The 12,382-nt window shown below is 48.2% G+C and overlaps 1 protein-coding gene across 1 annotated transcript in view; it reads left to right on the forward strand.

The window, feature by feature from the left end:
* The window catches only part of LOC144147137 (fatty acid synthase-like), a 243,513-nt gene that overhangs the window by 157,780 nt on the left and 73,351 nt on the right, over nucleotides 1-12,382 (forward strand). The window contains exon 14 of the mRNA XM_077679209.1: nucleotides 3,549-3,668. Within this exon, the coding sequence (XP_077535335.1) occupies nucleotides 3,549-3,668 (120 nt within the window). The remainder of the gene's footprint in view (nucleotides 1-3,548; nucleotides 3,669-12,382) is intronic.

Here is a 12,382-nt window from a genome sequence, read left to right on the forward strand (position 1 = left end):
CTATAATTTATGGCTACCGATACTCGTCATCTGTTACAAACATGTTGCTGCAGCCGGAATTGGAACATTTCACCTGCGTCGACAGGTTGCAAGGCTAAAATTTTTTTCCTTCTGCATAACAGTAAAATTGGTTTATGTAGAGATACGTATATACATCCCGCGCCGCTCAGATCAACCAGATAAGATCACTCTAAAGCTGTACGCCCCAACGTAAGCCGAAGTAAGCGTTTCAAATGCCATATTTCCCCCGCACAGCTGAAGAATTGAACGGGGTACTTAAATGTATTTTCACGAACATGGTTCGTGGCAGTATTGTTCAGCGTATAATGCTAACCGTTTAAAAAACTGCTACTAACACGCTACAGCAACCCTTCTCCTGCTAGGGCAGCAGTGCTGCCTGCAGTATTTGTGAATAAATAAACAAAAAAATCTATCAGACATACCCGCGACACGGATCGGAAGTGACAGTGCGGGCGTGTGGTAGTAATAGCAGATCTTGGATTTCTGGAAGGGAACTAGCTTGTGGAAGGAGATGGATGATCGAAAGTACCGCTAACATGAGGATCCGCATAAGGGCCTTCCCAGATATTTCTTGCCCAGCCTGCGGATCTGCTGGCCTCTCCGGTCGTGCGGATACGCATAGGGGCCGCTAGGTATTTGTACCCGAGCGTCGCCTATGTGATGGATCCTCCATAGCGGCCGAGCGAGAGGTATCCGTAGCTGAGTTAGGTCCCAAATTTCTTAAGCGAGGTGCAGGCCGGGGTGTCTGTCGTGATGAGTCAGCAGTGATTTCAGCATATGCTCCTCGCGATGTCGACAACTGCTGTGGAAAGGAGGCTTAGTATGTAGCGCTACTTGTGTACCGCTCACTGCGTCTCGGTGTAGGCAATGTTCCGTGTATTATTATATATTTTAATTCTGCTGTGGCAGCTGTCTTGCGGGGGCAACCTGCGAAAGTGGTGGCATGCGATGTGGCGCAGTTCGCAAACTTTGGCTCTCTCCTTGATTGGCAAACCTTGTGACTATGGGGACCAGAGCACACCTTGAAATGTAAGGGTCCGCGAAAAACTTGGCAATGTGTCCATGGCGCTGGCATTAGTAGCACTGTATCGCTGTTGCAAAGTACTCGCACAGGGTGGCTGGTAAAGACCAGGAAAATACTTGGGGGCATAGGGCAACTGGCAGTCTGGTGGAAACTTTAATACAATGCTCCAGTCGAAACTCTAATACTAATATATTACAAGGCAAGTCTCTGCGCTGGAATTGTATCGCTGTTGCAAAGTACTCGCACAGGGTGGCTGGTAAAGACCAGGAAAATACTTGGGGGCATAGGGCAACTGGCGGTCTGGTGGAAACTTTAATACAATGCTCCAGTCGAAACTCTAATACTAATATAATACAAGGCAAGTCTCTGCGCTGGAATTGTATCGCTGTTGCAAAGTACTCGCACAGGGTGGCTGGTAAAGACCAGGAAAATACTTGGGGGCATAGGGCAACTGGCGGTCTGGTGGAAACTTTAATACAATGCTCCAGTCGAAACTCTAATACTAATATAATACAAGGCAAGTCTCTGCGCTGGAATTGTATCGCTGTTGCAAAGTACTCGCACAGGGTGGCTGGTAAAGACCAGGAAAATACTTGGGGGCATAGGGCAACTGGCGGTCTGGTGGAAACTTTAATACAATGCTCCAGTCGAAACTCTAATACTAATATAATACAAGGCAAGTCTCTGCGCTGGAAGTGTATCGCTGTTGCAAAGTACTCGCACAGGGTGGCTGGTAAAGACCAGGAAAATACTTGGGGGCATAGGGCAACTGGCGGTCTGGTGTAAACTTTAATACAATGCTCCAGTCGAAGCTCTAATACTAATATAATACAAGGCAAGTCTCTGCGCTGGAATTGTATCGCTGTTGCAAAGTACTCGCACAGGGTGGCTGGTAAAGACCAGGAAAATACTTGGGGGCATAGGGCAACTGGCGGTCTGGTGGAAACTTTAATACAATGCTCCAGTCGAAACTCTAATACTAATATAATACAAGGCAAGTCTCTGCGCTGGAATTGTATCACTGTTGCAAAATACTCGCACAGGGTGGCTGGTAAAGACCAGGAAAATACTTGGGGGCATAGGGCGGTCTGGTGGAAACTTTAATACAATGCTTCAGTCGAAACTCTAATACTAATATATTACAAGGCAAGTCTCTGCGCTGGAATTTTGGCAACAATCGGGGTTGCTACCTTGTTCGAAGTTTTTTTCTTGTGTTCTCTACTATCTTCCAAGTTTTATTGCTCTCTGGATTGCGTGTTCGAAGATGATGGAACAAGGTAAGCCCCCCCGCTCTCCCTGGCACACGTAGCTCTGATCGGTGATAGCCACTTTAAGTAGGTTCACGACCACTTCCCTTCCTGACAATACTCAACCCACATCAGCTTCCAAAGAGGCACCACAACCCCTGACACCAGAAAAGCCATAGACGCCGCCCCACGCAACAACACTTACTTCATTCTTCACTTTGGCACCAACGACCTAAAGAACAACACCGCTGAAAGCACTATCGGGGCCATGAAAACTCTTGTTCACAATGTTAAGACCAACAGGCCCAACGCAAAGATTACCCTCGCAACAGTACTTACCAGGATCGAAAGCAAACATAAGCCAAACATACCCTAGATGCGCAGACTTATAGCTCACTCAAAAAGGACTGATAAGCTTAACGACTTTCTCGTGGACCTGGGACAGTACAAAGGAAGCGTTCACGTCATCCACCATGCCAAAACTCACCACGACGCTCTAGGACACCTGACCAAAAACGGACTACACCCTAACTTTCGAGGCACGTGACTGCTTTCCGAAAACATTGAGTACAAGCTGAGAAACTCAATTTAGGTGACGCTCCCCAGTACACGCATCAGCCTCCTGTCCGCGGCCATCAAAGAACAACAGAACCAACCCAGCATCTCCAACAGTAGGGAAATTTTATGTCCAACTAAGAGTTCCACTTCTGACGCCAGCACACAAACCGTGGACGTGGCATCAACACAAGCTGTACAGAACGCAGGCGAACAACAACCAGACACACCCAAGACATCACGCTCAGGGTTGACGCAGACCCCAACACGCACTAGAACCCAAACAAACGCACAAACAGACATCAATTTAGACCTCACCCCTAGCAGCCCCTCGCTAAACAACAGACTCCAAGCACAAAAGTGTCACCCCGGAGGTCTTCTCGAAACAAACGTAAATAACTACCGCCCAGCTCCAACCCTTAAATCCCGCTCTTTCCTCAAAGCTCGAAAACTCGCCGTCAAACAAACCAACTAGAGAAGTTGATCACAAAACGTACTCCTTCTACCTGGCCCCGAAGAAGGCAAGTCTCTTTGCTGGAACGTTGGCAGCAACAATGGTCGCTACCTTGTTGCAAGTTTTCTTTTCTTGTATATATATCTCCTCACGATGAGCGTTATCATGGTGTACCCTCTGTGTAACGTGATATTCAGGGCACACTGCCAACGCATCTAATGCTCGCTTCTGTACATAACACTAACAGGCTTGCAGAAAAAGCGGGACTACCTGAAGCGGCTTTTTCCCCAGCTAGAGGATCGACACTTTGCAAGCTCCCGTGACGTCTCTTTCCGGCAGCACATCCTGTCGGAAACAAAAGGAAGGGGTGAGTGCAGTGATTCTAATTTTGTAACAAGAGTGTGAGTCACAAATAACTTATACTGTAGGTTTGGTTTGCACAGTGTGCGCAGAACATTGGTTTTGCGACAAAAAGACTGCAGGAGACGTTCTGAATACTTGTACCCTAAACTGTTTTTCAATCAGGCTTTGAAATAGGCTCATGCTAAAAACACAAAACTGTAGCTTCTACCGAGGCCAAACACAACTGCTTTTTTTGTTTTCCGGAAACTGTTTTCCTTGCCGCTAATCTCAGATGGAAAAGGGCTGACGTTGTGAAAACTGATTGATTGATTGTAGGGTTTGACGCGCCGACGCAACGCAGGCGATGACGGGCGCCGTAGTGGAGGGCTATGGATTAATTTTGACCACCTGGGGATCTTTAACGTGCGCCGAAATATCGTACACACAGGCGTTTTTGCTTTCCACCGGGTTTTTGCTTTCCGCGGCCGGGAATCGAATCTGCGACCTCGTGCTCATCCGCGCAACGCCTTAGCCACTGAGCCACCGCGGCGGGTCGTTGTGAAAACTGCTGACTTATTGGCTTCGCTACTCGTAAAAGCAATGTAAAGTATCAGCGGTACCGATTTGTTGAAGTAAATATCTGTCAAACTGCGTGAACTTTCCATGGGATTTGAAAACATCTATGGCAATGCATGATTCAGACGATTCGGGGCCATAATTTTATACCATGATTATGTCTATTATAGTGGAAAAGGCATCGGGAAGGCACTGCATACTATGTGAAATATGATAATGTTGACCTTAGTATTATTAGCATTACCCATATTAAGCTTTTTTTCGTATTTTTTTGTCCAATGCAGCATTGAGGTCAAACAAATACCAAAAATACGAAAGTAAATTTGAAGTCTTTCTGAAATGCCGCTTTATTTGGAACAATGAAAAGCAGCATAGTCTTTTGCAAAACTTCATAGTTTTACAAAAATGTGTTTTGAACTAAGATGAAAAGCTGTTGGTAGAGCTTTTCTATTCCAGTCATGTGGCCTCATTTCAGTTGGATGTCACGTTTTGTCTTAGCATGACCTTACTCTACTTTGTAGGTGTCCCCTAAAATAAGCCGGGAACACAAGCAGAGGTAATCATTATATAATTACACTTCCCGTTGATCTTTACCCGGGGGCATCTTCAGAGCCGCAGTAGTGTCAGTGGTATTCGTCGCGGATTTCCAGGCGAGTAACTAGGGTATGACGTCATTTTTGGAAAGCACCGGTTACTCAGAAAGCCGTCTGTCGGCTGGCAGTCTTGTCTTGGGCGGGTTTAGCGTGTGTTTTGTTCCATAATCACGCGTATTGGGGATGTGTACTCCATCGACTGAACTGCCGCTCCTATTTCGTGCTGCTTGCTAGAACGGTCGGAAGGTGTCCACGGTGATCAACAACTGCCGTCATCCCGATAATCATTCCACTGTCCCCGCGATAGCCCATTCATGCTGCTTTTGGAACAGTCGGCTGGTATAGACTGTGTTCAAGAAAGGTCGTTTTCACGCTTATCCTTCCCCCATCAGCACAATCGCCGATTCATGCTGCTTCCTAGAATGGTCGGCTCGTGTAGACTGTGTTCAAGAAAGGTCGTCTTTACGCTTATCTTTACCCCATCAGCACAATCGCCGATTCGTGCTGCTTCCTGGAATGGTCGGCTGGTGTAGACTGTTCAAGCAAGGTCGTCTTCACGCTTATCCTTCTCCCATCAGCACAATTGCCGATTCATGCTGCTTCTTGGAATGGTCGGCTGGTGTAGACTGTGTTCATAAAAGGTCGTCTTCACGCTTATCCTTCCCCCATCTGCGCAATCGCTGATTCATGCTGCTTCCTGGATGGTCCGCTGGTGTAGACTGTGCTCAAGAAAGGGCGTATTCGCGGTTATCCTTCCCCCATCAGCACAATCGCCGATTCATGCTGCTTCCTGGAATGGTCGGCTGGTGTAGACTGTGTTCAAGAAATGTTGTTTTCACGCTTCTCCTTCCCCCGGCAGCACAATCGCCGATTCATGCTGCTTCCTGGAATGGTCGGCTGGTGTAGACTGTGTTCAAGAAAGGTCGTCTTCACGCTTATCCTTTCCCCATCTGCACAATCGCCGATTCATGCTGCTTCCTGGAATGGTCGGCTGGTGTAGACTGTGCTCAACAAAGGGCGTATTCGCGGTTATCCTTCCCCCATCAGCACAATCGCCGATTCATGCTGCTTCCTGGAATGGTCGGCTGGTGTAGACTGTCGTCTTCACGCTTATCCTTCCCCCATCTGCACAATCGCCGATTCATGCTGCTTCCTGGAATGGGCGGCTGGTGTAGACTGTGTTCATGAAAGGTGTCTTCACGCTTATCCTTCCCCCATCTGCACAATCGCCGATTCATGCTGCTTCCTGGAATGGTCGGCTGGTGTAGACTGTGTTCATGAAAGGTCGTTTTCACGCTTATCCTTATTTTATCAGCACAATCGCCCATTCATGCTGCTTCTTGGAATGGTCGGCTGGTGTGACTGTGTTCAAGAAAGGTCGTCTTCACGCTTATCCTTCTCCCATCAGCACAATCGCCGATTCATGCTGCTTCTTGGAATGGTCGGCTGGTGTAGGCTGTGTTCATGAAAGGTCGTCTTCACGCTTATCCTTCCCCCACCAGCACAATCGCCGATTCATGCTGCTTCCTGGAATGGTCGGCTGGTGTAGACTGTGTTCATGAAAGGTCGTCTTCACGCTTATCCTTCTCCCATCAGCACAATCGCCGATTCATGCTGCTTCCTGGAATGGTCGGCTGGTGTAGGTTGTGTTCAAGAAAGGTCGTCTTCACGCTTATCCTTCTCCTATCAGCACAATCGCCGATTCATGCTGCTTCCTGGAATAGTCGGCTGGTGTAGACTGTGCTCATGAAAGGTCGTCTTCACGCTTATTCTTCCCACATCTGCACAATCGCTGATTCATGCTGCTTCCTGGAATGGTCGGCTGGTGTAGACTGTGCTCAAGAAAGGGCGTATTCGCGGTTATCCTTCCCCATCACCACAATCGCCGATTCATGCTGCTTCCTGGAATGGTCGGCTGGTGTAGACTGTTCAAGAAAGGTTGTCTTCATGCTTATCCTTCTCCCATCAGCACAATCGCCGATTCATGCTGCTTCTTGGAATGGTCGGCTGATGTAGACTGTATTCATGAAAGGTCGTCTTCACGCTTATCCTTCCCCCATCTGCACAATCGCCGATTCAAGCTGCTTCCTGGAATGGTCGGCTGGTGTAGACTGTGTTCCAGAAAGGTCGTCTTCACGCTTATCCTTCTCCCATCAGCACAGTCGCATGCGGCTTTTTGGAATGGTCGGCTGGTGTAGACTGTGCTCAAGAAAGGGCGTATTCGCGGTTATCCTTCCCCCGTCAGCACAATCGCCGATTCATGCTGCTTCCTGGAATGTTCGGCTGGTGTAGACTGTGTTCATGAAAGGTCGTCTTCACGCTTATCCTTCTCCCATCAGCACAATCGCCGATTCATGCTGCTTTCTGGAATGGTCGGCTGGTGTAGTCTGTGTTCAAGAAAGGTCGTCTTCACGCTTATCCTTCTCCCATCAGCACAGTCGCATGCGGCTTCTTGGAATGGTCGGCTGGTGTAGACTGTGTTCATGAAAGGTCGTCTTCACGCTTATCCTTCCCCCATCTGCACAATCGCCGATTCATGCTGCTTCCTGGAATGGTCGGCTGGTGTAGACTGTGCTCAAGAAAGGGCGTATTTGCGGTTATCCTTCCCCCATCAGCACAATCGCCGATTCATGCTGCTTCCTGGAATGGTCGGCTGGTGTAGACTGTTTTCAAAAAAGGTCGTCTTCATGCTTATCCCTCCCCCATCTGCACAATCGCCGATTCATGCTGCTTCCTGGAATGGTCGGCTGGTGTAGACTGTGCTCAAGAAAGGGCGTATTCGCGGTTATCCTTCCCCCATCAGCACAATCGCCGATTCAGGCTGCTTCCTGGAATGGTCGGCTGGTGTAGACTGTGTTCAGGAAATGTCTTCACGCTTCTCCTTCCCCTATCAGCACAATGGCCGATTCATGCTGCTTCCTGGAATGGTCGGCTGGTGTAGACTGTGTTCAAGAAAGGTCGTCTTCACGCTTATCCTTCCCCCATCTGCACAATCGCCGATTCATGCTGCTTCCTGGAATGGTCGGCTGGTGTAGACTGTGCTCAATGAAGGGCGTATTCGCGGTTATCCTTCCCCCATCAGCACAATAGCCGATTCATGCTGCTTCCTGGAATGGTCGGCTGGTGTAGACTGTGTTCATGGAAGGTCGTCTTCAGGCTTATCCTTCCCCCATCTCCACAATCGCCGATTCATGCTGCTTCCTGGAATGGTCGGCTGGTGTAGACTGTGCTCAAGAAAGGGCGTATTCGCGGTTATCCTTCCCCCATCAGCACAATCGCCGATTCATGCTGCTTCCTGGAATGGTCGGCTGGTTTAGACTGTGTTCAAGAAATGTTGTCTTCACGCTTCTCCTTCCCCCATCAGCACAATCGCCGATTCATGCTGCTTCCTGGAATGGTCGGCTGGTGTAGACTGTGTTCAAGAAAGGGCGTATTCGCCGTTATCCTTCCCCCATCAGCACAATCGCCGATTCATGCTGCTTTCTGGAATGGTCGGCTGGTGTAGACTGTGTTCAAGAAATGTTGTCTTCACGCTTCTCCTTCCCCAATCAGCACAATCGCCGATTCATGCTGCTTCCTGGAATGGTCGGCTGGTGTAGACTGTGTTCCAGAAAGGCCGTCTTCACGCTTATCCTTCTCCCATCAGCACAGTCGCATGCGGCTTCTTGGAATGGTCGGCTGGTGTAGACTGTGCTCAAGAAAGGGCGTATTCGCGGTTATCCTTCCCCCGTCAGCACAATCGCCGATTCATGCTGCTTCCTGGAATGTTCGGCTGGTGTAGACTGTGTTCATGAAAGGTCGTCTTCACGCTTATCCTTCTCCCATCAGCACAATCGCCGATTCATGCTGCTTTCTGGAATGGTCGGCTGGTGTAGTCTGTGTTCAAGAAAGGTCGTCTTCACGCTTATCCTTCTCCCATCAGCACAGTCGCATGCGGCTTCTTGGAATGGTCGGCTGGTGTAGACTGTGTTCATGAAAGGTCGTCTTCACGCTTATCCTTCCCCCATCTGCACAATCGCCGATTCATGCTGCTTCCTGGAATGGTCGGCTGGTGTAGACTGTGCTCAAGAAAGGGCGTATTTGCGGTTATCCTTCCCCCATCAGCACAATCGCCGATTCATGCTGCTTCCTGGAATGGTCGGCTGGTGTAGACTGTTTTCAAAAAAGGTCGTCTTCATGCTTATCCCTCCCCCATCTGCACAATCGCCGATTCATGCTGCTTCCTGGAATGGTCGGCTGGTGTAGACTGTGCTCAAGAAAGGGCGTATTCGCGGTTATCCTTCCCCCATCAGCACAATCGCCGATTCAGGCTGCTTCCTGGAATGGTCGGCTGGTGTAGACTGTGTTCAGGAAATGTTGTCTTCACGCTTCTCCTTCCCCCATCAGCACAATGGCCGATTCATGCTGCTTCCTGGAATGGTCGGCTGGTGTAGACTGTGTTCAAGAAAGGTCGTTTTCACGCTTATCCTTCCCCCATCTGCACAATCGCCGATTCATGCTGCTTCCTGGAATGGTCGGCTGGTGTAGACTGTGCTCAATGAAGGGCGTATTCGCGGTTATCCTTCCCCCATCAGCACAATAGCCGATTCATGCTGCTTCCTGGAATGGTCGGCTGGTGTAGACTGTGTTCATGGAAGGTCGTCTTCAGGCTTATCCTTCCCCCATCTCCACAATCGCCGATTCATGCTGCTTCCTGGAATGGTCGGCTGGTGTAGACTGTGCTCAAGAAAGGGCGTATTCGCGGTTATCCTTCCCCCATCAGCACAATCGCCGATTCATGCTGCTTTCTGGAATGGTCGGCTGGTGTAGACTGTGTTCAAGAAATGTTGTCTTCACGCTTCTCCTTCCCCAATCAGCACAATCGCCGATTCATGCTGCTTCCTGGAATGGTCGGCTGGTGTAGACTGTGTTCAAGAAAGGTCGTCTTCACGCTTATCCTTTTCCCATCAGCACAATCCCCGATTCGTGCTGCTTCCTGGAATGGTCAGAAGCTGCTGACTACGCTGAAGAAAAGTCGTCATCACGCTAATTATTCCACCATTCCCACAGGCACCCTTTCGTGCTGCTTGGTGGAATTATCGGAATGTGTAGGCTGTGCTCAACAAAAGGCGTCATCATGCTAATCATTCCAGTACCCCAACATCGCTCATTTGTGCTGCTTGCTGCAATGGTTTGAAGGTGTAGACTGTGCTCACCAAAAGTCGTCATCACGCTAATTATTCCACCATCCCCAATGTTGACGCTTGGTTTGCTTCCTGTAATGATCGGGACGTGTAGACTGTGCTGAACAAAAGTCGCCATCCCGCTAATCCCTGCATCATTCCCACTGTCGCCCATTCGTGCTGCTTTCTCATAGACAGTAGATAAACAGATCCCCTCAAAAGTCTCCGTCCAGCTAACCATCACCATTAAGGCTTCTGGGTTACTTCCCGAGTTTGGCAGTTGTCTGCCCCCTCTATTGGAGCAGAAATGCCTGCTGCTTGGTTTTGCGTGCAGAGCAGCATTCTGCCCGCTGCTGGATGCACGTTCGCCACGCGTGATTTAAAGAGGGCCTCGTTATGCCCGACAATGATTAGCCATTAACAGCGGTGCAAAAATATTATTATTTTGCTAATGAACCCTTGACAGCCTGCTCGAAGTGAACATGTTCCTAATCATTGAAACTCTCTCGCTCTTGCTTTAGTTAGCGTTTTGTCTGGTATTATACGATAAGCTTAAGCGCCACTCTTATAATAGGTACGAGTGTACTCATAGGGGTTTTCGAATTTATGACTACGACGTACTTCTTTGTAACGGGACCCACATCTTAGTTTCCAAACCTCCTTTACTTGGGACGATGAACGTTTTATTTGCATACTGTTTTCGGTAGTTGCCAGTTGCACTGGTGCCTAAGTCCGGGCTTTCCTGAGCACCACAATTTAGAGCGCTTGGCTGTCCTAGACCACTTTGCGCTATTACAATAGTATTGCTATAGAATGTTCTCAGGGATAGACGTTTATGAATAATATGCGGGCTCGCTAGGGCTTGCTTCAAGATCATGCTTTGCGCTTTGCCGCCGTGTAAAGTGTATATACTGTAAAATATATTTGCTACATGGTCGTATGCTTGACAATTTTGGTGAACGAGCGGTTATATCGTCGAGTTCATCGCGCCTGGGCTGTGGCTGCCCTACACGGCTCGCGCCCCCGCAACGACTGCGCCTATGATTATATGGTGTGAAGTTCAAGGACAGAATAAGATTATTACACCGCAACTCAAACAATATTAGTATGGCAAAAGGCATACAGGTTACTTGGTGTAGCTGATGCTCAGCTGAAATTAGAGGAACCGTTTTTCCGCACTCATGATATTCACAAGTCCGGATGCCTTCGGCAAATCAAGGGCCCTTCAAGGGGACCATAGCCTGCCTGGGCATCAGTGGATGACAAAGCTATTTAATAAAGATGACGAAGAGAATGAGGAGTAGTCAAGATGAATGAAAAGGAATTCGAGTGAATTAAAGAATAACGAGCTAGGTTGATAAAGCAAAATAAATTCGGGAATCAATAGTAATTATGATAATAAAAAGAACTAAAAGGAACAACGGTGAAATAGCGTAGAAGTACATGTGAATTAGGGCATATCAAAATAAACTAAGAGAAATTAAAGTGAGTTGAGCAAACTAAGATGAATCAAAGTGATTTTAATGAAAATGGATTGGATGGCTAAGTAAATCAAGTGGATCAATTTCAATAAAAGTGTATTATTGAATCAAAGTAGTTTTAAGTGGACGACTGAGTGAATCAAGTGGACGACTAAGCGAACTATGATAAAGGACTAAGTGAATGAAGTGGATTTCTATGCAAATTTAAAGAAATGGCAGGGGGATTTCAGTGCGTGACTCCTTGGTTAGGATTGATGACTGCGATTTAGGGAGATGGCTAAGGTCAGACAGCCAAATAAAAAGATGATAAATAGCGAATAATGCGGCGAAATAAGTTCAATAATTAAACCTTACGCGCTATGTGGATGACAAGCCGAATATGTGAGGATGTCAATGCAAGGGTTACCAGTGAAATAGTGACGCCGCAAAAGAAGACAGATATATAAACTGTGGATGGTATTAACTTGAGAAGACCTGACGCAGCGCTACCGTTCGGACCACCTTCAACTTTTATTTCTTTCGATCAAGCACGAGTGCAAGCCAAGCATCGCGCGCTTGTTTCTATTATTTTAAGTGACGGCGCAAGCGCCCATTCCCGCGATAGAGAATCAGCATCCTCCCGCGGCCGCGGTTGATTTCAAAAGACAGAGCCGTGTGAATGGCGCGTTGGAATCGCTGTCCACCAGGTAGGAAAATCTCGTGGTAGCGCTGCACGCCATCTCTTCCTCGAAATGGCTGGAATACAGGGCCGATCTTCCATCTCAGCGGGGCCACGTTGTCATCCTGAACCATGACCAGGTCCCCTACGTGGAGTTTTGACGGGAGGTTTGACGTGCAGTGATGCGCTGATCGCAGAAGAAGCAGATATTCGTTCTTCCACCTGCTCCATAGTCGATGTAAGAGGATCTCCGAATGCGAGCTGACATT

Source organism: Haemaphysalis longicornis, unplaced genomic scaffold (assembly GCF_048455015.1).
Source record: "Haemaphysalis longicornis isolate Haplotype H1 unplaced genomic scaffold, Haemaphysalis longicornis Haplotype H1 scaffold_7, whole genome shotgun sequence".
Lineage (NCBI taxonomy): Eukaryota > Metazoa > Arthropoda > Arachnida > Ixodida > Ixodidae > Haemaphysalis > Haemaphysalis longicornis.